The sequence below is a fragment of the Trichomonas vaginalis genome, chromosome VI (genome assembly GCF_026262505.1).
Source record: "Trichomonas vaginalis G3 chromosome VI, whole genome shotgun sequence".
Taxonomy (NCBI): domain Eukaryota; phylum Parabasalia; order Trichomonadida; family Trichomonadidae; genus Trichomonas; species Trichomonas vaginalis.
Genome location: NC_067208.1, coordinates 1,562,138 through 1,587,951, shown reverse-complemented (window position 1 = coordinate 1,587,951; position 25,814 = coordinate 1,562,138). Strand labels below are relative to the sequence as shown.

The 25,814-nt window shown below is 32.7% G+C and overlaps 13 protein-coding genes and 2 pseudogenes across 15 annotated transcripts, besides 15 other annotated features; 11 read left to right on the top strand and 4 right to left on the bottom strand.

Moving 5' to 3' along the window:
• The first annotated feature begins 101 nt into the window (after window positions 1-101).
• Window positions 102-312: a mobile genetic element.
• A 3-nt stretch (window positions 313-315) lies between these two features.
• Window positions 316-1,219: a mobile genetic element.
• A 295-nt stretch (window positions 1,220-1,514) lies between these two features.
• Window positions 1,515-2,365: a mobile genetic element.
• A 55-nt stretch (window positions 2,366-2,420) lies between these two features.
• Window positions 2,421-2,465: a mobile genetic element.
• A 67-nt stretch (window positions 2,466-2,532) lies between these two features.
• Window positions 2,533-2,716: a mobile genetic element.
• Window positions 2,717-3,299: a mobile genetic element.
• Window positions 3,300-3,322: a mobile genetic element.
• A 413-nt stretch (window positions 3,323-3,735) lies between these two features.
• Window positions 3,736-4,777: a mobile genetic element.
• Window positions 4,778-4,882: a mobile genetic element.
• Window positions 4,883-6,736: a mobile genetic element.
• Window positions 5,239-6,180, top strand: TVAGG3_0786440 (MULE transposase domain-containing protein; the record flags this gene model as incomplete). The annotated part of the gene is made up of 1 exon (XM_051246605.1): window positions 5,239-6,180. The coding sequence occupies one exon, from the start codon at window positions 5,239-5,241 to the stop codon at window positions 6,178-6,180; it is 942 nt and encodes a 313-aa protein (XP_051082080.1).
• Window positions 6,737-7,035: 299 nt separating the features above from the next.
• Window positions 7,036-7,980: a mobile genetic element.
• Window position 7,981: 1 nt separating this feature from the next.
• Window positions 7,982-8,343: a mobile genetic element.
• A 413-nt stretch (window positions 8,344-8,756) lies between these two features.
• Window positions 8,757-9,490: a mobile genetic element.
• Window positions 9,036-9,233, top strand: TVAGG3_0786400 (MULE transposase domain-containing protein; the record flags this gene model as incomplete). The annotated part of the gene is made up of 1 exon (XM_001293371.2): window positions 9,036-9,233. The coding sequence occupies one exon, from the start codon at window positions 9,036-9,038 to the stop codon at window positions 9,231-9,233; it is 198 nt and encodes a 65-aa protein (XP_001293372.1).
• An 874-nt stretch (window positions 9,491-10,364) lies between the features above and the next one.
• Window positions 10,365-10,445: a mobile genetic element.
• A 1,350-nt stretch (window positions 10,446-11,795) lies between these two features.
• Window positions 11,796-25,814: part of a mobile genetic element that runs on past the window's edge.
• Window positions 12,198-12,587, top strand: TVAGG3_0786370 (protein of unknown function, DUF4106 family; the record flags this gene model as incomplete). The annotated part of the gene is made up of 1 exon (XM_051246604.1): window positions 12,198-12,587. A coding segment is annotated over one exon (390 nt), but the record flags the coding sequence as incomplete, so codon positions are not given.
• On the top strand, window positions 12,774-14,527 carry TVAGG3_0786360 (annotated as a pseudogene). The gene has a single exon. A coding segment is annotated over exon 1 (1,754 nt).
• Window positions 15,549-16,286, top strand: TVAGG3_0786350 (annotated as a pseudogene). The gene has a single exon. A coding segment is annotated over exon 1 (738 nt).
• On the top strand, window positions 17,534-18,070 carry TVAGG3_0786340 (protein of unknown function, DUF4106 family; the record flags this gene model as incomplete). Its single annotated transcript, XM_051246603.1, has 1 exon — window positions 17,534-18,070. One exon carries the CDS (start codon window positions 17,534-17,536, stop codon window positions 18,068-18,070), a length of 537 nt encoding a protein of 178 aa, XP_051082078.1.
• Window positions 18,193-18,867, top strand: TVAGG3_0786330 (uncharacterized protein; the record flags this gene model as incomplete). Its single annotated transcript, XM_051246602.1, has 1 exon — window positions 18,193-18,867. One exon carries the CDS (start codon window positions 18,193-18,195, stop codon window positions 18,865-18,867), a length of 675 nt encoding a protein of 224 aa, XP_051082077.1.
• Window positions 18,896-19,767, top strand: TVAGG3_0786320 (uncharacterized protein; the record flags this gene model as incomplete). The annotated part of the gene is made up of 1 exon (XM_051246601.1): window positions 18,896-19,767. A coding segment is annotated over one exon (872 nt), but the record flags the coding sequence as incomplete, so codon positions are not given.
• TVAGG3_0786310 (protein of unknown function, DUF4108 family) lies at window positions 20,167-20,586 on the top strand (the record flags this gene model as incomplete). The annotated part of the gene is made up of 1 exon (XM_051246600.1): window positions 20,167-20,586. The coding sequence occupies one exon, from the start codon at window positions 20,167-20,169 to the stop codon at window positions 20,584-20,586; it is 420 nt and encodes a 139-aa protein (XP_051082075.1).
• TVAGG3_0786300 (uncharacterized protein) lies at window positions 20,603-21,052 on the bottom strand (the record flags this gene model as incomplete). The annotated part of the gene is made up of 1 exon (XM_051246599.1): window positions 20,603-21,052. One exon carries the CDS (start codon window positions 21,050-21,052, stop codon window positions 20,603-20,605), a length of 450 nt encoding a protein of 149 aa, XP_051082074.1.
• Window positions 21,089-21,964, top strand: TVAGG3_0786290 (protein of unknown function, DUF4106 family; the record flags this gene model as incomplete). Its single annotated transcript, XM_051246598.1, has 1 exon — window positions 21,089-21,964. One exon carries the CDS (start codon window positions 21,089-21,091, stop codon window positions 21,962-21,964), a length of 876 nt encoding a protein of 291 aa, XP_051082073.1.
• TVAGG3_0786280 (KilA, N-terminal/APSES-type HTH, DNA-binding family) lies at window positions 21,980-22,786 on the bottom strand (the record flags this gene model as incomplete). The annotated part of the gene is made up of 1 exon (XM_051246597.1): window positions 21,980-22,786. One exon carries the CDS (start codon window positions 22,784-22,786, stop codon window positions 21,980-21,982), a length of 807 nt encoding a protein of 268 aa, XP_051082072.1.
• Window positions 23,129-24,067, bottom strand: TVAGG3_0786270 (organellar and viral DNA polymerase type B; the record flags this gene model as incomplete). Its single annotated transcript, XM_051246596.1, has 1 exon — window positions 23,129-24,067. One exon carries the CDS (start codon window positions 24,065-24,067, stop codon window positions 23,129-23,131), a length of 939 nt encoding a protein of 312 aa, XP_051082071.1.
• On the top strand, window positions 24,740-24,940 carry TVAGG3_0786260 (uncharacterized protein; the record flags this gene model as incomplete). Its single annotated transcript, XM_051246595.1, has 1 exon — window positions 24,740-24,940. One exon carries the CDS (start codon window positions 24,740-24,742, stop codon window positions 24,938-24,940), a length of 201 nt encoding a protein of 66 aa, XP_051082070.1.
• On the bottom strand, window positions 24,969-25,547 carry TVAGG3_0786250 (uncharacterized protein; the record flags this gene model as incomplete). Its single annotated transcript, XM_051246594.1, has 1 exon — window positions 24,969-25,547. One exon carries the CDS (start codon window positions 25,545-25,547, stop codon window positions 24,969-24,971), a length of 579 nt encoding a protein of 192 aa, XP_051082069.1.

The window sequence follows — 25,814 nt, the reverse complement described above, 5'->3', positions numbered from 1 at the left end:
TGATTAAATTCTTCTTTAGAGAATGGTTGGGAAAGAATTTTCACAATAAATGGAAGAATATTATCCATATTTTTAAAAAGTGACAGAATTGCTAAATTTAGGAGTAGGTGACAAAAGTGCATACTCTTAAATTAACCTTAAATGTTTATTTTTCGATATTTTCGGTATTAACCTTATTGTAAATTTTTCCGGTGATAAATTTATCACACTGAGGTTATTTTTCCGGTGAGATTTTTAACCTTGATTTAATGAAATTAATATATATAAATTTTATTATTTTTAATTTCGAATGAGTATAATAAAATATTTTTTTATATCGTCATAACTCTCATCACTGTTGTGATTCCAAATGCGATTATTAAGGTTCAAGTCGCTAATGTTTTGAATGAAGATAGAGCAGTAAGAATTCTTACAAGGGCAGGTAATCAGATTGTTGAGCAAAGAGCTTCAAAACACGATGAATGTTTGAAATTAATTCAACACATTTTGGAAATTGTCGAAAGCCGAAGGATTGAACCTAATATCCTTATTCCATCTTTGAAGACAATATTAAATTTGGCACAAAGAAGTTTAAAGGAAGAGTAAGCAAGATTAGATAATTTGGACTTTTTTTAAAATTAATGAATAAACAGTATATTTTTGAAGTGTAAGCTTATTTACCTGAAGCTATATTACTTAATATAACATTCAAAGTATTATTGCTATTTATTGGAGAACAAATTTATGTAATTTTCACATGAAAATTGATAAATTTGTATTTCCTTATGATAATCAATTTTTGTATTTGTAGAGAGTCTCCCTGCATGATATCAAGACTTGGCTATTGGTCTTTATCCATTTTTGAAAATTGTATTGTAAATTGTAAGAATTTCTGAATACTACTACTATAAAATATAATTGCTTATCAATGTATATTCTCCCTGCATGATATCAAGACTTGGCTATTAGTCTTTATCCATTTTTGAAAATTGTATTGTAAATTGTAAGAATTTCTGAATACTACTACTATAAAATATAATTGCTTATCAATGTATATTCTCCCTGCATGATATCAAGACTTGGCTATTAGTCTTTATCCATTTTTGAAAATTGTATTGTAAATTGTAAGAATTTCTGAATACTACTACTATAAAATATAATTGCTTATCAATGTATATTCTCCCTGCATGATATCAAGACTTGGCTATAAGTCTTTATCCATTTTTGAAAATTGTGTTGTGCATGAAAATTCGGTTCACTTCACTTCTGACAAAAGTGACATGTTTACATGACAAAAATAGTTTACATGGCAAAATATATAGGGTATTTTTTTAAAAAGTAGTTATCTTTATATATAAAAATAAAACTTTTGATATATTTGAGTAAATGATTTATTAATTTATTTATTTTTTTTAAATCAAATCATATAAATATATATATATATATAATAGTGAAATAGAACAAGAGATAATTATTGATGATTAAATTGTAGACGAGGATAAAAGTTTAGATAAATTAATAAAATTAGTGTGGAATCAGACAAATTTCGGGTTGTTTGGGAAGGAATTGTTGGCTATGATGTACTGATTCATGATCAGTACATCATAGCCAACAATTCCTTGTACAAAGTTCAAAAACTTGGGTGCAATCAGAACTGATTGCACCCAAGTTTTTGAACTTTCTCGAGGGAATGAAAGGGTAAGAGGTATACATTATGAATATATACCTCTTACCCTTCCATTCCCTCTCTGACAGCGGGAAACTTTGTCTGAATAGTTTAACATTCAGACAAATTTCGGGTTGTTTGGGAAGGAATTGTTGGCTATGATGTACTGATTCATGATCAGTACATCATAGCCAACAATTCCTTGTACAAAGTTCAAAAACTTGGGTGCAATCAGAACTGATTGCACCCAAGTTTTTGAACTTTCTCGAGGGAATGAAAGGGTAAGAGGTATACATTATGAATATATACCTCTTACCCTTCCATTCCCTCTCTGACAGCGGGAAACTTTGTCTGAATAGTTTAACATTCAGACAAATTTCGGGTTGTTTGGGAAGGAATTGTTGGCTATGATGTACTGATTCATGATCAGTACATCATAGCCAACAATTCCTTGTACAAAGTTCAAAAACTTGGGTGCAATCAGTTCTGATTGCACCCAAGTTTTTGAACTTTCTCGAGGGAATGAAAGGGTAAGAGGTATACATTATGAATATATACCTCTTACCCTTCCATTCCCTCTCTGACAGCGGGAAACTTTGTCTGAATAGTTTAACATTCAGACAAATTTCGGGTTGTTTGGGAAGGAATTGTTGGCTATGATGTACTGATTCATGATCAGTACATCATAGCCAACAATTCCTTATACAAAGTTCAAAAACTGATTTTCATTTGGCAGATCCACTTCTTGTCTTTCCATTTTTTTTGAATCAATTTATACAAATAAACTTATAAAACACAAAATTATTATTTTATAATATAATTCTTAGATAATACATCCGATATGTAAAGTGTCAAAAATGAATTGAACCGAATTTTCATGCATTACACATTTTTGAAAATTGTATTGTAAATTGTAAGAATTTCTGAATACTACTACTATAAAATATAATTGCTTATCAATGTATATTCTCCCTGCATGATATCAAGACTTGGCTATAAGTCTCTATTCATTATGAGTATGACCCCATTTTTTTTACAAAAAGTGCCGAATTGCAACTTTGTCCCAATCTCCTAAATTTAGATTTTCTCATATATCAGTTTAATTTCTAAAATAATATCGTAAATGCCTAAAATTTTATTCCACTCCTTCAAAATATATGAATTGTTTCCTTAAATTATGAGATTTGCATCCTTCTTAGATAAATTTCAATTTTGACATTGTGAATAATCACCAAAATTTTTTAAAAATTTCAAAAATGAGCTTAATATCATTAATTTTTCAAGACAAATTCGGTTTTCTCTAATTTTTTTGGAGTTTTTCGAAAACAATTTTCATTTTTCTCGTCAAATAAAGGAAATAGAACAAAATTAAATAATGAAACAAAGATCATATATTATGTTCTTTTATTATCAACTAAGGAATTGAAGTATAACATCCAATTATAATTAAATTTCAGAAAAAGTAAAGAAATCTGAAAAAAATAGTAATGAAAAAACTCCTCTTAATAGTGCAGATCACTATTATATAACTTATAAAATTTTGACAATCATATGCCTCCTCGTACTTTTCATTTTTCTCAGCCTCAGATCGATGAATTGAATGGAGCAGCTATCATATATCAAAAAGATGCTACGAATAAGCATGAATTTCTGAGAGGGGGGCACAAACTTGCCCAGTGAGGTGAAGTGAAAAGTGACAGGTTTACATGTCAGAAATGTAAAGTGTCAGATTTGAAACAAAAAATGGATTAATTTATTATTATATGATAGAGAGATTTGGTAAGTTACTATCAAATTTGTAAGTAAGGGGAAAAAAAGTAAGAAAGAAAAAAAATTTTTAAAAATAAAAAGCCACTCGCTTCGCTCGCGGTTGACAAAAAGAACAAATTCGAAAAATAATTGTATGAAATTACGAAACTAAGCCCCTCGCTTCGCTCGCGGCTGACGAAAAGAACAGATTTGAAAAAAGATTGTACGAAACTACGAAACTAAGCCGCGAGCGAAGCGAGCGGCTTAAGTAAACAACATATTTCAGATTATCGATACTAAAATTTTTTTTATTTTATTACTTTTTTTTGCATTTTTTTAAAGGGTGCACACGAGAGGATCATGTAAACCTCAGAATTTAGAACCTTATTTTTAGGCATTATCTTGGCTACCTATTTAGGCTCGAAAAGCAAAAAATATCAAAAAATACAACTTGACTCCATTATGACCCTTTCATGGAGGTAGTTTTTATCCGCTAGTATTTTCCCTTTGAATCTCTTTACAATTCGAAATCAAATTCAAATCTCAGTAGAAGAAAGGAAGAATCGACTTACTACGGTTGTAATACGAATAAATACATATATTTAATTATTTTTATTTACATAATAATTGTTTGAAGCTCATATTCCAACAAATTTTTAAATAAAAACATTAAAATGTTGAAAATGTTCATATATTTTAATAGGGTTTTGGCACTTTATTGAGGAATTACTACATACATAGTCGAACTGAACTTGATATTTTGAAATTTAAATTATTTATCAAAATTAAAATTTAACTTGAAATTTATAATTATTTAGTCATATTTTGCATAATTCTAAGTAGATTTTGTAAAAAATCAAGAAAGAAAAATTTTCACGTGCTTTATTTTTTCTTTTTTATAATAATACATATTATTATATAATTAACATATTCATAATGTTTCACCCTTTCAAAAATATCCTCCTCCTCCTCGCAAATAAACGTACATACGGGTGGCCTCTTTTTTCAAAAAATTAAAATTTGAAATTTTGGGCTCAAATATTAGAGATTTTTTCAACCTTCAACGATATATGTTGTCTATATCAGACCTCCTTTCTTTTTGATACTTAACATTGTTCCTAAATCTTAGCCGTTAAGGCTGTTCTGAAAATATTTTTTTTTTCGAAAAAATTCGAAAAAAATTCTTAAAATTCAAAAATCCCTTAATTCCTGAGGATTTTGAAAAAAAGTTTTTACATGAACATGTGTATATTATATGAAGTATATTGATAAGGTAAAAATCAAATTTTATTGCATATTCATCGAGAAAATAAACTAACGAATCCCTCAAAATTGAGAGGGTAATCCTCCTCCTCTCAAATAAACGTACATATGGGTGCACCCTTAAGAAGCTAAATTCTGAAGTTTACATGATCCTCTCGTGTGCACCCTTAAAAAAATGCAAAAAAATTGAATACTTTACTGGCTGGGCAAATTTGTCGCCGCCCCAATTTCTGAATCAATTTTTAAATTTACACTTTCCAAATTATTCAAAAAATTTAAGAAAGCACGTATGGAATTATTTAAAGCGTGCTTGCACAATTCAACTCAGAGATTGCGATAAAAACGTTTACACACAATATTATATTAGTCCTCCCTATAAATTTCACAAAATTGATTCATCCGGCACCGAACATTCATATTCAATCGTTTACAAATGCGAAGGAAGCTGCAATTACAAAATAAAAGTGACACTGTACCCAAATCAAATTCCAAAAATCGAACCTCTCAGTGGTGAGCATTCATGCACACCAAAAGGTACAGTTTTTAGAGATATTGAAGAAGAAACAAAAATTAGGGATCTAATGCAAATTACACGTGAACACCATTCAATACAACCGTTAACTTCAGAAGCGCAAATATTATCATATTTACTTTCTGAGGCAACAAAACTTGAAAGGCCTCCAAAAATACCAGAAAATTTACCACGCACATTATACAAAGAGTTTTATCCACATAATTTGGTTATTCCAGATTTTGTGGAACAAATTCTTTCAATTACCAAACAAAATTCCGAAAATTTTCTAAAATACATCGCGTTTTACCCAGAACCAATAATAATTTTCGGTTATGATCGTTCTGTCTCAATTTGTCACTCAGCAACAAAATTATTCTTGGACGGTACCTTTAAAATCGTCCCAAGACAGTTCAATGACAAGGGTCAACCCCTTACATTAATGGTGCTTGACCAAACAACGAATGAATACATTCCTGTTGTCCACATTCTTATGAAATCTCGGACAGCAGAAGCGTATACAACCGCATTTTCCGCATTAATTTCAATAATTGGGTTCAACAATTTCAAAACTGTTTACGTAGATTTTGAAATCGCACTTTACAAATCCATTAAATTATTTTGTCCAAACGCAAAGGTTACTGGCTGCTTATTTCATTATCGCCAAGCATTAATTCGCAAAATAAAAGAATTATATCCGAAACAAGAGATACCAAAAGAGATTTTTACACTTTACCAAATTTATTCCTCATTACCTTTCGTCGAAAAAGACTCATTTTATCAAATACTTAAATTAATCGATGAGTCATCCTCAGAAATTGCAAAGCCGTTCGTAAATTACTATAAAAAAGTATGGAAGAAAGATTATGAGTTCATTAACCAATTAGATTCAGAGGATGATATCTACACAAATAATGCTCTTGAATCCTTCCATTCTTTGCTTTCGAAAGAATTAGAAAATGCCCATCCTAGCCTCGAAATAATGATTGCAATCTTAATGAAAGTCGCATAAACACTTGTTGATAAACAATTACTCAGTACAAAACCAGCAAAACATCCTGTCAATTATACAAAGTCCACAGCAAATATTAAAAAAGCAATTACAAATTATTTATCCGAAACAAATCGAAATTCCAAGAAGAATCAAATCAAACTTAAAGAATTTCAACAGTCAAATCAAGTAAACGAGAATTCAATCGACTTTACACCAGAAACAGGTGAGTTTTCTCAAAATGATGAGAAGATTCTCAATGAAATCCAAAATGACCAGAATAAAGTGGTTAATCAAGTGATCAAATCAATGGCAAATCCATCAAATTACAAATTCGATAAAACATTACTCACCGAGAATTTATTCTCAATCGAACAAAAGGGAATCACGAAAATTAACAGAACCAAATTTCCAAAACAAAGAAGTAATCGTTGTCTTACAAGAAAAAAGAACATACAAAAGCCTAATGGTGATCTTGGTGAAAAATTTTCGAAAATTACTCGCAAAACAAGCAAAATTGAGAAGGCTCATTCAAATTCAGACCACAGCAGTTCAAATTCAGAAGTTACAGATGAACTGTTGCATGCTAAGTTCGGTCAAAATGTAAACCTCTCAATTTTATCGTCGGGGGAAGTAACTCAATTCCTTCAAAATTATTCTTTAAATATTGAATTTAAAGTTATTTAATTTGGATTATAAATAAATAGGCTAATACAATATTTAAAAATGAGAAAAAATAACTTTTCAAAGAACTTTTCATAATCTCAAAGAAAATTTTTTATTCAATAATTATATAAATTAATTAACATTCATAATGAAATTGGATTTTTTTTATAAAAAATTGGTCCTACTTAACTTTTTGAGAGAATTTGGCTTTCTCGTAAACGAAAAAGGGATTTGACGGAGTCAAATCCCCGCTCACAAAAAGTGGACTTTACATGTCAAATTTTATATGCATGTAATGTCCACTTTTATGAGTTTTAGGAAGGAATTGGAAGCCATGAGTTACTGACATTGCATCAGTATCTCATAGCCTCCAATTCCTTCAAAAAATGGGAGAAACTTTGTCCGAATAGTTTAACATTCGGACAAAGTTTCTCCCATTTTAAGAAGGAATTGGAGGGTAAGAGATATACCATATGAATGTATATCTCTTACCCTCCAATTCCTTCTAGAAAGTGTCCAAACTTTGGGTTAATTGCAAAGTATTAACCCAAAGTTTGGACACTTTCAAGTGGAGATGGAAGGCTTTGGGTGTATATATTAATACAATATACCTCAAAGCCTTCCATCTCCACTACAAATGTGAGAAACTTTGTCCGAATAGTTTAACATTCGGACAAAGTTTCTCCCATCTTTCAATGTAATTGCTACCTGTGAGGTACTGACTTGAAGTCAGTGCTTCACAGGTAGCAATATCCAAAAATTTAAAAACATTTTATCAGTTCGTTAGAGAACTAGAGCCTCCTAGGTACTGAACCAGAATCAGTGCCTAGGGGACTCTAGTGATCTATATAAATCTGAGAAACTTTGAGGAAATTGTTCGACATTTCCTCAAAGTTTTTCAGCAATTTAGCGAGGAATGTTCGTTATCGTGTAGATATTTATAATATATACATGATAACAAACATTCCCCGCTAAAATATGTAAAATCTTATAAGAAAAATTGCAAAAGAATAACAAATTGCAACAAATTTTATATGAAACTGAACCTTATGAGGTAGTGATTCAAGATCACCGCCTCATAAGATTCAGTTTCAATCTCAAGTATCTCAAAAGTAAGGCTCTATTTTTTGCCATGTAAAGTGTCACTTTTCTGTCCAATGATAAGTTATTCAGAGAAAGTTTCCCAGCTATCAAGAGGGAATTGTTCCTTATGAGGTATATATTCATACTGTATACCTCATAAGGAACAATTCCCTCCTTAAAACGAGAAAACTTGTTCGAAATTGTTTATCATTTCGAACAAGTTTTCTCGTTTTTCTTTTAATAACAAAACTAAAGGCTATGAGGCACTGATTATATATTAGTGCCTCACAGCCTTTAGTTTCTAATAGATAGCTGGGAAACTTTCTCCAAATGATAAGTTATTCAGAGAAAGTTTCCCAGCTATCAAGAGGGAATTGTTCCTTATGAGGTATATAGTTATAATGTATACCTCATAAGGAACAATTCCTCATTAAAATCGTAGATATTTTTTACTTATTACTCATGCTTTCAAAATCACAATCCTCTGAAAAGTTATTTTTTATTAAGAATTTAGAATTTTGATAAATACCTTTTTTCAATTTGATATAATACTTATATATTTTCAAAAAGACATTTTGAAAAGATATCTCAAAAGTTCTCTGAAAACCTATTTTTGATTAATTTTGAGAAATATCCGTATTAAATTAATCAATAAATTCATTCAACACTACTTTAATTTTTAAATTCAAAAAATTATATGTGCTTCTTAAAATGTCTCACAAAAATTTTATTATAAAATTATATACAATATTAAAAATCCCACAACATTTTTTACTTTACATAATCGTACTTCCTCGACGATTAATTTCCCCTCAATTCCTATCGTTGACCGAACTTAGCATGCAACAGAACCTCTCTCAGATGATTCTGATGATGATTTCGAGGTAAAGGCTAAAGGTAAAAAGAGTCCATATCCTATTCCAGAATTATCAGATGGATCTTTTGAGACACCAATAAGTTCAGAATCCGAGACTTTTGAAAATAAAAAAATTTCAAATGCTCCAAACGAGAAAAGTACTACAGACAAATCTGAATCAGACAATGACGAGGAACCTATATCGTCTGAAAGCGACGTTTACAAAGAAGTTGAAGAAGTTCAAAATTTCAAAGAAATTTCCAACCCTGCTATGCCCAAAAAGAATAATGTTGATAGCGATGATGACGATAGTTGGATCATACGTCCAAAAAAGGAAATACAGAAGAACAAACTTGAAATTATTGCTGAAAAATGCGAAAAGAGATTAAACAGAGTGAGAAATTTAAGTCAGGCTTTACCAAAATTTGATGAAGATGATTTGGAAAGTCCTTTGTCGGAAGATGACTAATTTATTATATTATTTTTTTTATTTTGGTTGAATTAAAGGTTATTTTTATATTCATTGGATTTTGTATAGAATTGTAATTATAGTTTGAATGGAAACAATAAAACATTATAGTGATATAAGACATCTTAGAAAAAAAATTGTAATTTGACTATTTCAATATCATAAACACATTTCTATTGTTATAAAAGTCTTAAGTGGTTGTGATCAGACAAATCTGTTTTTCAATAAGACATCTTAGAAACAAACTTACTTAATTTTTGTTTATTCTATCATTTCCTTACTAAATAAATCTTTAACTTTCCTTCTAGTTATATTTATCTATTCATCATCAATTTATGTTTTTTAACTTTTTTCATATATATTTTTTCTGAATACCTACTGTAATATATTTTTCATTTATTATTTATTCAATTGCTTTTCAATTTATTTTCAAAACCTTATTCAAATTTATTTTATCATTAATATATTTTTATATTATAAATTTATTTAAAACTTATTAAAACATGTTATTACGTTATTAATTTTTACTTTTTCATTTTTATACCCTTTTCAATTTTCTTCTCAAATTTTCAATGCTTCTCAAATATTTCTCTATTCAAATATATCTTTACTAAAAATTTCTTTTTAAAAATCACAAATTCACTTATATTCTTATACGAATCAATCTGTATCATATTACCAAACTTCACAAACACATCTAACTATTCAAATCATTTCAAATTTAAAATCATATAAATTAATATTATGAATATCCTGTTCTTTTTCCGAATACCCTTTATTCCCACATTTCAATATATCTCTAAGTATGCAATAGTACCGATAAAACATTAATATCCCTGATATTTATAAAAATGTAATATCTGATCTTTTGATGATTATCGGTATCATATATGTTTATTAGTATTACCATATCTATTATTACATACACTAACAGTATATGACATTTACACTTTTATTAAACCAAAATTCAAAAGAATCTTTTTGCAATTTCGTCCAATATGAAATTAAATCCAATGAAACATACACAACATTCTCCTATATCTTCTGTAGTTGCATATTATATATTCAAACGATTTTTAAATAATGTTTCTATCAAATGTGTAGTGATTCCGTCCCGATTAAAAATTGAGTACTTTCATCCCGATTTATCGGGATAAAATTGAATACTTTTATCCCGATTTCCCGATCAATTCCGATACCACCTGGACACACTTTCTCTGTGACATCATTGAGAATTTAAATGATGGCAGGAATAATGTTTTTTGCATTCCCTTCAGTTGGGGATTTAAAAACGGTTTCGCCATATACAATAAACATACGAATCCCAATGCGTTAAACAGAATTTTTTCAATGATTTTCGAAATTATGGAAGATTTCTGTAAAAACTGCCCTCAAGTATAGGGTCATAACACTTGTTACTATTTGGTAACTATGTCTCAGAATTACATTATACTTTCCAAGAATTTCCGAGCTAGAAGAAGAAAACAAGAAATTCTAAGAACAAGCTGCTGCAAACATTCAGCACAACCATCTTGAGCCAGATTTTGATGATACAGAGATGATTGTAAGGATATCTGATGCAAAATTCGAAGAAAATAATGAAATTGATAAAGAAAACAAACAAAAACAAAAGAAAATATAATGAAGAACAAGAACCAATAGAAAATGCTGGAGAACAGTAAATAGAAACACAAGATTAACCAGAAATAGTTGTTGAAGAGTTGAAACAGGAAGCTATTTTGGGATAAATATATTTTTGTAGAATTGATATTCCTTAATAAATATTTATTATTTACACGAAATATCAAATATCGATGATCAAAGTTAATACTTATCCTTTTCTATCTATTTATATGCATTATTCAATATATAAACAGGTATATATTGAAGTATTAATGGAAATTTGATCTAAAGATCCAGAAAATTATGAGGCAATATATATGTACAACTGCATTATTAATGTGCTCTATGGATGAACATTAATCGTTGAAACAAGTTTAGCTTAGATATGATGGTTAGAGTTGATACACTACTTTATGTTGACTTTTTAAAAAATTAAAATTCAATAATTTGAATATCAGATACAAAATACCCAATTAAATAGAAGCATTGCACAGCCATAGAAAATTCGATATTGTAACTCTAACACGATAATTTGATTTAGTGAGATATGATAACCTCATGCATTAGGACCAATGCCAGATTCTCTGCAGCATGCTGTATACAATATTGCAGTTTATTGGCTTCAACACTGCATAATTACGTTGCTATAAACACCGAAAATTTTACAAAAAAAGTCTCTGGTTATCAAAAATTAGCCATTTTTATATCATTAAAATCAGCTTTTAGCCAATAAGAAAGCATATTTTGATGCCAATCATGAATTTCCAGGTCCAATATAAAAACGCTTTTTTCAAATAATTTTTATATATTTGCTATATATATATGCTAAATAATTATATTTTTAATAAATCGATAAAATGATCTTGTGATCAAAATGATGATTAATCTCATTTCATAGATTTCCATGAAAAGTACAATATCATAAAATTCAGCGTGTTTAAAAAAAAAAAAAAAAAAAAAAAAAAAAAGGGAGTGGGGCTTCCAGGCACTTCGTGCCTTCTAGCCCTGAAGATGTTTAGTATAAATGAAGTTTTTATTCGGAGGGCTTCCAGCCCATAAGAAATTTTTCCCAAGACCCAAGAGGAGGACCGAACCCCAGCCGACCAGCCGTTGACTTTTTTGTCAAGACTTCTTCGTAAATGTTTTGTCGAAACTTCTTCATCGTAAATGTTTTGTCAAGACTTCTTCGTAATGAGCGTAAATGACCCAAAAATATAATTTAGGTGAAGAGGTGAGATGTCACCTCTTTTCTCACCTGTTTTCTCACCTCATGAATTTTCATGATTTCTTCGTAAATGTTTTGTCGAAACTTCTTCGTAAATGTTTTTTACTTCACTTAAAATGCCACGTAAGCTACGTAAGAATATACGTAAGAGGAAGAGAGCATTGAAACATCCAATAGTAAAACTAACACCACAACAACAGTTGCAACAACAAATGCTGAATGACCCCACTATGTTGCAACAAATGTCAAGCAACCCTATGCTTTTAAACCGAGTTATTGGTGCACAGAGTGGAGGTTTAAGAGCGGCACTTTTAGCGAAAATGGCAGGCTATGGTGGAGCTGCAGACGGAACAGCCTATAACCCTCAAAGTCAAATGAATTTGAGTTCACTCAAAAATCAAATAACAGATGTCAAAAAGTCAAACATAGACATACAGAAACAAATAAGTGAAAACGAAAAGAAACTAGAATATGACAGACACACAAAGAAACTCAATGAGTTAAACGTAGAGAAAAAGAAGAAAGAAGAACAACTGAAAGAACTAAGTACAGAGGAATATGCGAAAAAAGTGTCAGAAAAAGCAGCAGAAGTAGCAAAAATGGAACAAGATGTTATAAATTTGAAAAACCATACTACTCAATATAAAGTACTGAAAGATGAAGAGATAAAACAAAAAGCCCTGAAGACATATATGGATAGCGATGAGTATAAAAAAGAAGTTGAAGCAAATGTAAAGGCAGAAAAACTTTTACAGTTGCAAAACCAAACCGTACAGTATGAAAACTTAGCACAAGAAAGTAAAAATAACGACGCAGCCATGCAAAAGGCAATGAAAAGCGCAGAATATATAAAAGCTAATAATGACTGGTTAGATGCCCAAGCCAACGCTAAAGCAGCCCAACTTATAGGGTCAATAAGGACAAAAATACAAGCGGATGAAGACAGTTCAAATGAAGCTTTAACAAATGCTGACTTTAAGAACGCCTTCGAAGCTCTTCATAGTAAGGTGAAACTAGTGAACGACTTCTCATCTGGAAAGAAACTGAAGTCTGAAGGTTTCGACAAAGAGTTAAAAGAAGTAGCACAAAATATGACGAAAATAACAGATGCAGCAACGAGACAGGCAGTTCAAAGTGCCTATGACGCCGTTAGAGCAACTGTTGTGGAAAGTCAAGAAAAAGAGTTACAACAGACCAAAACAGACCTAGTAAATGCTTTCTTAAAAACGAAAAGTCAGGTAGGACACTATGCTGCAGATGGAACATATGTGCCAGCTGGTGGAACTTATATACCACCAAACCCTCCAAGAGAAGCACCTGCACCAGGACTACCTAAAACATTTACATCGTCACATGGACATAGACACAGGCATGCACCAAAACCACCTCCACAACCAACACAACAACCACCTCCACAACCAGCACAGCAACCAACAGTTCAAAACCCTGCACAACCAGCACAACAACAACAACCAACACAACAACCAACGCAACAACCAACAGTTCAAAACCCTGCACCTCCACAACCACAAACAGAGCAAGGACATAAAAGAAGTAGAGAACAAGGAAACCAAGAATTCTTAAAAATGCTGAAGGAAGAGTGTGGTTTCCCAGATACTGTTGACTTTAGTGACAGATATAAAGAAGCTATTAGAAAGTTCAAGGATGGAAATACTGACCCGAACCTATTTAGCTTTATGACTCAGCACCAAATGGGATATAATTTCAAACCTGGAAAATACAAGCTCGCTAAGAGATATGATTTAATAGCATATCATCCAAATGACATGAACGAATTTACTCCGAGATATTTGATGTCAGAGCTAAATGACAATTCAACTTTCGTCATGAAACGCGTAAAAAATAGAGACGGAACGAAAGAACAAAGGCTTATGAATGCGGATGACGTAGATAGGGAAATTGTTGAAAACGGTCTCGGAATATATGAAATGCCAGCAGATGAGGTACAAGAAACTCAACAGGAAGAAGTTCAGATACAACCAGACATGGAAGAAATAGTTCAGCAACAACAGCTAGAAGAGCCTGAAGGAAACGAACAAGTCCCTCCTTTGGAAACTAACTTCACAGAACTAGATGAAGATTTGGAACAGCCGAAAAATCTTGACCCTCAACAAGTGTATGCGGAGAATATGGAATCTTTCCAAGAGTCTAAAAAAAATTCGGCTGACATAGTAGAAGGATATCGAAAAATGTTCGCCGACATACAAAGACTCCAACACCAGATGAAAATATTCAGCATAGAATGGAAGTACTGAAAGAAAATGTACACAAATACAACAACCCTTTTTACTTACGAGCATTTAACGTTCAATCTTTGGATGAACTCGGTGAAAATAAAAGGTTAAATTTCACCAAAACATATAGAAATGAAACATTGTTTAAAGTTCATTCAGAACCTAACCAAGATGGAAACAAACCTACTTTTGTTTCTGCAGACTATGGAACTACAAATCGAGATGGGGTCATAAAGCAAATCCGGATAGGTGGTTCATAAACTTACAACCACAATTCCAAGAAGTTGTAGACGCAATGGAAGTCAATGGTGAACCAGATTTAGCTGGTATTTTCAGCGCGGCTTTAATGCCATTGAAGATATGAAAGATGCAGATATTTTGGACCAGTATGAAATGAACATGGCTGATGGAAATATAACACCTGACGTTCTAGAACATTTATCTCAAGAACTACACAGAACCATAGAGATGGTATATTTGGTGAAGAGTTTAGAAAGAAAGTTAGGGACAGAGAAGGAAGAGAACCTATTGTACATGACCTTGCAAACGAAAGTTTACAAAATGTCATAAAAACTTACTTTGCAGACAATGAACCGAGAAGGATGAATATTTAAGAAAACTCAAATGGACAGTACCAAATGAATGTTAGTATTGAAAACATGTTCCTTGACAAAATAAAACCAACTACAGAAATAAATGACGCAAGACTGAAACGTTGGGTAAAAGCTCCCATTCACAAAAGATATTATTGGTAACATGGAAAGAAAACCAGAATGGCTACAAAAACATATATTTGGAAACGAGCTTATTCCATATGGACAAGCTCTTTTGAAGAGCTTGAACCTGAAACTCAGGAAAGAGTCATACAAACAATACGCGAAGACTCAAATACAAACTATGACAACTCTTTCTAGGATATAGGTTACCTGAGATGGGCGACCAGAGCCCAAAGGCAAAAGGACATGGGAAATTTACAACATACTAGGTGAACATGAGGCAAAGATGCAACAACTTGAAGCAGAGGGCAAGTTACCAAAGCGACCAAAGAAGAAGAGAAGAAACAAAGTGAAAGTAGTGAAGAACAAAGTGAAAGTAGTGCAATGAAGGAAAAAGAAGAGTTAAAAAGTCAGTCAGGAAGAAAGTAAAGCTTGGTCCACGTGGGTTCTATTATGACAAATAAATCCAACTATTCTATATTTTTACCCATATGAAATGTACGCCGCTCAGAATATTACGCCAACAGTTTTGGATGCCATGAACGGAAACGTTTCCGAATGGTATAACGAATGCGACAATGCCATTAGAAGGTCAGAAATAGTTCCTGGAGCTTACGAATATACAACTGCTGTTTCTTATGGAAACGTAGGTGAGTTTGGAGAAGGTTCTTCAACAACAGTAGATATTGCTTGCGACAGGTTTCATATAATTTCTATTGACAACTCATTCTTATACGTGGAACAAGACATTGAAATAAAACCTTCTACCAAGTTGTCTGACAAGAAAGGTTGCAATGGAATTTTCTATGTCGGATACCAATATGCTCCAGAAGTTTTCATGGGATATAAGATATATTCTAACTCTGACTTAGTTCAAACAGTAACATGGGCAAACTATGAATGGTTCGCTTTGAGAAACTCAGTACAACCACAAGCTAGAGAACAAACAGACCAATATGCAACTATTGAGAAAATAAGAAGACTTGACCCTAACGTTCCAGGAGTTTATGTTGACCTTTCTGGTTCAGATGGAAATGCTGTCACTAAAGTAAAACTGAAACTTAGAGTTCCTTTGTCATCTTTCCTCATCTTCAGGTTTTTAAGATACTTGCCAAACTGGGCAGGAAAAAATTTCTATCGAACTTACTCCAAGCAAAAATAACTTAGTCATTGCACCAACACAAGACCCATTCACTCTTACTGTAGCTGGAACTGGTGGAGCCAAGTTCTGTGACTTTTGCAAAGACAAAGTTGACTTAGACTTTGGTTTCTCAAACCTCAACACTGAAGTAAAGTATTATTTCAATGCTGCTGGAACTGCTTGGGACCCAGTTAGGTTCACATGCGAAAAATTTGAATGCAAGAGAATAGAAAGCAGACTTGCAGTCTATATGTTGGACCCAGATATTTCAAATGCTTTAGCTGCCAAATATATTGCAGTTCCACTTATGTTCCCTATACACCAAATATCTGTCAAAGACTTTGCAGGTGAAGTTGGAAACCAAAATCCAGGAACCGCAGGTGCAAGAACAGATATTGCTTTAACAACTGCAATGAAACACGCAGATACTATGTTTGTACTGTTCAGACGAACTATAAATGACTATTCTTGTTTCTACAACCCCGGTATTAAATATCATATAAACATAGATGGCAAATATTATCCAAGAGAAGAATATTCTACAGTTGAGGATATGAGGTCATACAACTTGACATTAGATGCTATGAACTTTAACAACAACTTCACAACAACCATTAACCCTGAAATGCAAAGTTCTATTATGCCATATGTGAAAGTATGGACCCATACAGGAGGTCAAAAAAACTCAATATACAAATGGAGACCGTTCAAACTTTTGGCTTGGCATTCCATTTGCTGACTCAGAAGACTTTATGGGTGGTATTTCAACTGTTGGTACTGTACAAATACAATATACTGGTGACAGAGACGGTCCATATGAACTGAGAGCAAAGAAGTTTACAAAACCAATAGCACTTTTCACGGAAGATGCTCTTTTGAAGATTCGTTCGATGAAACCTGCTGGGGCTCCTCAGATTGGCATAACGACAGCTTCCATCGAGCAGATTTTGGCAGCAGGTCAGTAAGTTGTTCTTGAACTGACTTCTCTCCGTCAAATATTGACAGTACGCCAGTTTGACATAAAATTGTATTATAAACTTTCCTTTAGAAATATCTGTAAGTTTTGTTGTTATATTTTTGTCTGCTTCAAGAACTTTCACCATTTCAGTTATACCAACTTTCTTTGCTTTATGAAAATATTTTGGTTCAGCAAAGACTGCTATTCTATAACATTTACCATTGTTTGTATAAAGAACTATTCTGTCAATGTATTTGTATTGTTTGTGTGTGTAAACTTTGTTTTGCTTCAATTCGAAGAGATACTCAAATACGTCCATCTTTTTATTCTAAGTAAAATGTCATTTCCGAAAAATAGAAGCGTAAGTGTTTCAAAAGGTTTAATGGCGGTGGCAGATGTGAAGTTAAATTCACCAACTCAAACAAACAGTCAAAGTGTTATTGTCAATGTCAAAGAAAGAGATGTTGAAGTGGGGAAACCATACGAAGACGAAGATGGTATAACAATAGTTCCTGTAAAAGAACAACCAACATATCCTGAAGTTAGCAGAGACTTAAGTTCTGTTGCAGATATTCGAAATGACTACATGCAACTGAAAGACAAACTTAAAACTCAGGAGAAGATTTGTCAAGCTTTAGGTATAATGTTAAACTTGGTCGAACACAACCCTGTAAAAGTGAACTCATATGTCATTGCACCTCATGAAGTTTTGAAAGAACTATTGAAACTTTTGACAGAGGCAGACGATATAAACATCAAAGAAATAGAACCCGACGTTAGTTGCTGTGGTGTTTCATATAATGTCATTGACAAGATATACGTTATGAAAGGAGGTGAAACGTTGAACTTAAAATATAGTTTCCCAGACGTTATAAAAATATTTGACGACCACAACATTTCATTAAAATTTATTTGCTAAGTAAAATGGCAGAAGACACAATGGTTTATACTATTACGACTAAAAACCCTGAGTCATATAATTCTATAACAACAAACTTACAAAGTCCTCAAGGACGATATTGTAAACTAACCTTAAACACAATGACGACTAAAGCTTGTTTTGCTCTTTTGACACCAGAAGATTTTATTGTTGTGAATGGTAAAAAATACTCCTTTGAAGATACTTACTCAGATATACCACCAACAGGTTTTGTTGACTTATTTAATACTTTAAGGACGGATGTAACATGTGCTGCAACTAGAGCAGGTTTCATTATGTTTGGATGTCCGACTGAGTTTACTATAAACAATATGAGCTATAATACAAAACTTATATCTGGTTTTTACTACCAACAGTTTCCTATAACAGGAAAAGGTGTCATACAAGGAATGTCTATTCCATTGACATTAAGCACACCAATCTTATATATTGTTTCAAACTTAGGTTCAAAGTGTTATTCGAATGTCGACAGAAACTATTATGACCAAAAGATACTTATGCGTATAAACAACACTTTCTCTGCTGGTTTGCCTATTGTTCATTCGAATGCAGAATTTTCAACCTTAGTGAACTCAAACACTTTGGCAAGTATAACGTTGACATTAGTTGACGCAAACTTTGTTCCTGTAAAACTTTTATGTCCTATGTATTTGTCAATGACGGCAGAAAGTTTCGAATTGGAAGATGCAACTGGTGAAAGTATTGTATTACAAGAACAACTTCAACAACAAATAGCTCAAGAACAACAAATGCAACAACAAATAGCTCAAGAATAAAAAAATATTTTTTTTTATTTTTATAAAAATGTACAGAATAGATGTTTCAGATTTTTATGACTTCCAAGCCTTCAGAAATATGTGTCCATTTCGAGACTATAACAAAGCAGTCGAGAATTTGAAACGTTTAGTCATTTATGTTGACTCTGCCCCAGAATGTTATGTCATGAAAGAATGGGATGTTGTCTTTAACAAACCAAGAGCGACAATAGTTTCAGAACAAGAATGTAGACAGAAACTTAAGAAAATAAAAGTTGTACAAGTTGGCATGAAGATGTTAGATGCTTGGGATATCTTATTGTCAAAGTTAGAAGATTTTTCAGTTCGAGGTATAAAGTTCTATACACCTTCTCCAAACTTCTATTCTATCTTCACTGGATATAAATACGAACAAGTAGAATGGAAAGAAAATATTATAGAAGCTTGGTTAGACCATGTCAAAGAAATTATATGCAATGGAAACGAAAAGGTTTATGAGTATATCTTATGTTGGTTTGCAAACATCTTACAACATCCAAGTGCTAAAAATGAAACTGCTCTCATTATAATTGGAAAACAAGGAACTGGTAAGAACACATTCTTTACAGATATCTTATGCAAACTGTTAGAAGGTTATTCGAATCCGAATATGACAAACTTAGAAAACATCTGCGGTAAATTTAACTCCTCAATAGAGAATATGAAACTTATAGTTTGCAATGAACTTCAAAGTATAGATACAACAAAAGTTTTGAACTCAGATGCTTTGAAGAGTCTTATAACAGACAAAGTTGGAGTTGTTGAAAGAAAATATAAAGACCAAAGAGTTTGTGAAAATGTTGCAAACTTCGTTATGGTTTCAAACAATGTTGTTCCGATGAAGTTAGAAAGTTCTGACAGAAGATATGTAGTTGTCAGAACGTCAGAAGCTCATATGCAAGATACAGAATATTTTGACGACTTAGCAGAAACTTTGACATCTGACTTTTACAACCACTTGTTCTCATATTTTATGACATTAGATATTTCTAAGTTCAATCCAAGACAAATTCCACATACAGAAGAGAGACAAACATTGTTAGAAGCAAACAAGAGTGTATATGAACTGTTCATAGAAGAAAGCAACTTTGAGTGTTTAGATGAAAGGTCATTGTACGATTCGTATAAACAATATTGTCAAGAATATGGTTATATGGCAGCTTCTAAACGTACATTCTTGGCAAATGTCAAAAATCTTTTAGATGTTCAGAATGGTGTATATACAAAGAAAAATTTTTCTGAGTAAATTTAAAAAAAATATTTTTTTATCCGATAGAAAAGATGGCAAAATTCATCTCAGTAAATAAGTACATGACAGAAGTCAAAGATAAGTTAGCTCCATTCGCATATTTGAATGTTTACTTCTACCATTTTGAAAAGTCTTCATTTGACAAAGTTTGGAACATCGAACCAGTTAAGTTTGCTATTGTGACTAAAAATGGTGCGAAATTTGAAGACTTAGACATAGAAGGTTTGTTAGCAGTCAAAGAAAGTTTTGACAGAAGGTTCTCAAAACTCGAAGAAGGTAAAGCATACAAACTTGTTATACCTTATGAACCAAAGAAAGCAGACGACTATGAATATTATGAGTCTAAAGTTGTAGAAGTTCAAGGTAAATTGGGTAAAAAGATTTTAGAGTCTAAGCCAGTGTTTACTCCTAAAGAGGAAGAGAACATTGACATTGACCCAGAAATGTTCTAAAAATAAAATTTTATTTTTACATGTCATATCTCACCTTCTCTGGAACTGGTTCAGGTTCTTTCTTCTCTTCTACTTTTTTCTCTTTCTTTCCTTTCTTCTTCTTTTCTGGTGGTGAGACGTCAAATTTCTCAGAACCATATTTCTGTAAAAGTTCTTTGTCCTTTAATAGCTCTTCTATTCTGTTTTCTATTTCATCTTCAAGAACAGCGCATGTGTCTTCTTTGCATTCTAAGAATTTTTGTTGGACTTCATCTCTCCAAGAGGCGTCATCTCTGTCAACAAGTCTGTCATTGACAAATTTTAAGACTTCTCTGCTTAATGTTTTATGGTTCTTGTCATATTCCCAGAAACAGAACTTTAGAACAAATTCACCTTTCTTGTTTACACTATGTAAGATTTTATGGTCGACAGATGTTTTGCTGTCGAAAAGCTTGTCTCGAATATAGATAGCGAAATCGCTAGACATTTTCTAAAAGATAAAAATTTTAATTTTTCTAAAAATATGTTAGAAAAAAAGTTTGCTGACATTGACAAAAAATTTGAGAATGTTTTGAAGAAGAACAAGAGGAAGTTAGAAAATGCTCAGATAAAACCCATACATGACAAGTTCTTATTTGCTCAGAATGGTATAACAGGTCTAATTGCACCACCTGGGTCGGGTAAGACTTTCACTTATCTTAAAATGGCTGCACAACAACAAGAACTAGATGAGAAGAACCCATTCTATGAGTTAGTTGTCATTTGTAGTACTTCTGGTCAATTTGACCAAACCGTCAATTCGTTCAAAGATATTATAAAGAAGTCTAAGTTAGTATGTATAAAAGACTCTGAGTTGTTAGATTGGATAAAGAAGTACCAAAGAAGAGTTTTGAAGTACAATGCTATAAATGAGTATATAAATTCGAAGTTTAAAGACCCAAATGAGGAAATGCAGAGAATATTAGAGAAGAAACACTTCAGAAACAAACAGAAAGAGATAGAATACATTTCGAAGAAATTGCAATCTTACGATTGGAAGACATACCCTCATAGGTGTCTTCTTATCTTAGATGACTTTGCTTCTCATCCTTTGTTAAAGAATAGAGAACAAGACATGTGTCGAATTCTTAAGAAGCTCAGACACTTTAACATCTCAGTTGTCATTTGTGTACAGACAGCAAAGAGTTTAAGTAAGGATGTAAAGAGAATACTTACTGACATAATACTTTTCCCTGGATTGTCCGAAGACGATTTCATGGAACTTATGAAAGAGTCCATGGCAGGTAAGTTTGACAGACATGAACTATGGGAGAAGTACAAAGTCATACAAGACCCTCATACTTCTTTCAGAATTCATATCTACGCGAACAAAGTTCAAATTGTAAAAAGTCAAGCGTAAAAATAAAGAGTTCATTTACTCTGCTTGTTTGAAGTTGTCAAAATACTCTGTTATTTTTTCCTTTAACAATGACAAATCTTCTTTGAATGTAAGAATTGTACAACCTTTAATATCATAGTGTGTTTGAGGTAACGTATCTTGAACTATTTGTTTCACATCTTCATTTGGGGTCATTGAAATCGGTAAGTTTTCGCGATAGAACCAATTTCTGTCAGATTTGTAAATCTTAGCAAGGTCGTAAAAGCTTTTGTTGTTTCTTCTGACTAAATGCAACATAACCATATCTTTATCTTCTTCATTTTCCATCTCTTCAGTATAAATCATATACTTATAGTTCTTTTCCTTTCCTTTTGGTACCGAACGTGGTATTCTTTTCTGAATGCTTTTGTCTTTTGCTTCAAGCTTGTTTTCCATCTCTTCACGTTCTTGTCTATGAATTTCGTCAAGAAGTCTGTAAATATACCAAGCATAACGAGGCGAAGCCCACATTGCAACAGCATTTACAAGAAGTCTATGTACATAATATCCTCTCAAACCGTTTGGCAATTTTTCACGATTTTCGTACGGAATCTCTTCTCTCGGTTTTTCGAGGAACGCAATCATATGAGGAAATTCTTCTAAAAGTTCTTTTGTCTGTTGGTTTTCAAACCAATGATATGCTTGCTTTGTAGAACGAAGAGCGTTCATTATACTTTGCATTTGGTACATATCGTCTTTGACCGAACGAATGAGACGGAGTTGTTTGTTATATTGTATGTACTCATATTCTTCATTTATAGCTTCATGGACTATAACTGTTGTTGTGTTCTCTGTTGTTGACATTACTGTCTTTACATACAAAATAAAAAAATAAATAAAAATAAAACTAACTTTATTTTTCTAACTAAGGAAATTCATGATTTTTGTGCTGAATTCAGCAAAAATATAATTTAGGTGAAGAGGTGAGATTTCACCTCTTTTTTCACCTAATTTTTCACCTCTTTTTTCACAAACGTTTTGCATGGTAAACGTTATTTTTTAAATTTTGTGAAAACTCAACGGTTTGACACATGCCCTAAAAATTATTTTACTCAGAATTTTGTTGCTGAATTCAATAAAAATATATTTTAGGTGAAGAGGTGAGATTTCACCTCTTTTTTCACCTAATTTTTCACCCCAGTTATTTTATAAGCGTTTTACATGAATTGTACGATGTATATTTGAAATCCTAAACAATTTCGTAGCTTCTATTTCTTCTTTTAGTACATCGAATGTTTTAACGATACCGAAAGTTTCTTTATACTTCTTCTTGACATCAGATAGAAGGAAATCGTCTGCTGTTGGATAGTTTTTGTTCAGAAATTCTAACATGTCCATTTTATTTTCTGCTGGCTTTTCTGCTTCTTTCTTTAAATCTGCATAGTCGTTTCTCATTCTTTCTATCTCTTTGACGGAGTAGTTATATTTCCTAATTGCTGCTTTACATTTAGAACATTGCGGGTTCATTTTTGCGTTATATTCTGAAACCTTACCTGCTAAAACAACCAAGGCGTCAATGGTTTTCTTCATCTCAAACATAGCGGGTCTTATCTGTTCGTTCCATACCTTACCTCTTCTATCTTTATCTCTTATCTGCCATACACATTCTGCAACTAATGAAACAAAGTTGTCGTAGGTCTTAAATTCTTCAGATTTGTAAAGGTCAGAAACATTCTTATATACCATGTCGCAATCTTTGTCCATAACTTTATGGTTGCAATGAAAACCAAGGAATTCATAATTTACCTTTCGTATGAACTTCTTTATTTCTACCGAGTCAGTTGCTTTGACTTCAATTTCGTCAAATTCGGGAATGGTTAGTTTTTGTTGTTGGATTTCAGGCAATTTGGGTAAATGGTCAATAATGTCCTGCATTTCATAAAGATACTGTTCATTTGTTTCATCTTTCGCACTACAGTCTAAATTACTTGTTAACAGTTCTTGCTTTATCTTCTGGATTTTTGTTTCGAAAGTATATGAAGAAGGAATAAAGCTTTTCATCTCTACCAACATTGACGTAGGATTCATAACTAGCGAGTTTGGTGCTGTAGTTGTTTGAATTGTTGTTGTGCCGATTGTTGACATTTCTGTTCTTTTATACAAAATAAAAAAATAAATAAAAATAAAACTAACTTTATTTTTTCTATCTTAAGGAAATTCATGAAAATTCACGAGGGTGAAAAAACAGGTGAAAAAAGAGGTGAAATCTCACCTCTTCACCTAAACATTATTTTTACTGAATTCAGCAACAAAATTCAAATTGTAAAAAGTCAAGCTTGAAAAATGTAAGTGTTTAGTCTTAGTAAGATGGTAGCTTCTTAAAGCAAATACCATTGCTGAGTTTTATGTACGTGAAGAGAAGTACAATGAATTCAATTACGAGTACAATTGCAATGACAACTAAGGCAACTATTTTTGTCTTTTGCCAGCAAGAGTACTTCTTCTCTTCCAATGGTTCGGCAGAACTATACTCACTCATGAGAAATGCCAAAACGGTTTAATAGAAAAAGTGTTATTTTTTCATGTCCGAAGACTCGAAGGTGCAACACTTCCAAAATACCGACGAACTCAGAAGAGCAGCATGGCAGTATGTTCTTGACAACTTCTTTGAGTTCTCCAGGGACACCTTGGAAAATGCTGAAGAACTCCGACACAGAGAATTTGGAGAAATTGCACTCCAATACTACCTTGACAAACAAAGGGTAAACAAAGGGTAAAATAAGACTAAAAACTTAACGTTTAAAAAGTGACATTTTTATGAGCTCCGAGTCACCGAGAAAACTTGGTCAGATGTTAGCAGCTTACTTCCCTGAGGAGGATGGAAGCGTTACATACGTAAGGTTCAAAAACAACGAACCTGGAATTGCGTACCAAATTCGCAATTACATGACCATGGAAGAGTACGAAAGGTTCCTACAAGAGAAACCAGCTCTAAACAACTCAGAAAAGAAAGAATAAAAAGTTTAACTCGTAATTGTTTATTTTTTTACTTGTATGGGCAAGCTGCAAGAATGAAGTCGACTATCTCGGTCTTTGTCTTGACCAGTTGGACGGCTCTTGCGAGTACGTCTGTTTTGCGGTCTCCAGCTGGTGTCTGACCTTCGTAATTGCGCATGTTCTTGAGAGCTCCAACTGTAAATGGTTGTAGGATGAAGAGTCTCTCAGACTGCTTGAGGTAGTCTTCACGGTCACGAACCGAATCTGTGGTACGAGTCGAATCGGTCGATTTGAGGGAAGAGACTGAAAGCCTGTCATCTTCCATTGGAGCTGTAGCATACTCTTTGCGTAAGCGGTTCAGACCTTCTTCGAACTCTTGGTCTCTCTTCGATTGGGATTGAGATTGGAATTGCTGGGGTGGAGCTTGCTGGAACATCCAAGGGTTGGGGAAGTAAGGCATAGGCTGAGGAGGGTAGTTCGGGAAGCCTTGTAGTGGAAATTGGTAGTAACCTTGAGGTGGAAATTGGTAGTAATTTGGTGGAGGGACTTGCTGGAACTGAGGTGCAGGGGCTGGTGCTTTCGGTTCTTCTGGCTTGGGAATGGGCTCGGTTGGTGGGACGTCGGACATTCGTTTGTGGCTTAACCGTCGGACCACAACGATAAAAATCTCTGCTACTAGCAGTACTGCTACTGACAGTAGCAGTACTTTTACTGACAGTAGCAGTACTTTTTCTGACAGTAGCAGTACTTTTACTGACAGTAGCAGTACTTTTTCTGACAGTAGCAGTACTTTTACTGACAGTAGCAGTACTTTTTCTGACAGTAGCAGTACTTTTACTGACAGTAGCAGTACTTTATCGTCGAAAACCCTCTCAAATTTTCCTTTTTACTGCAA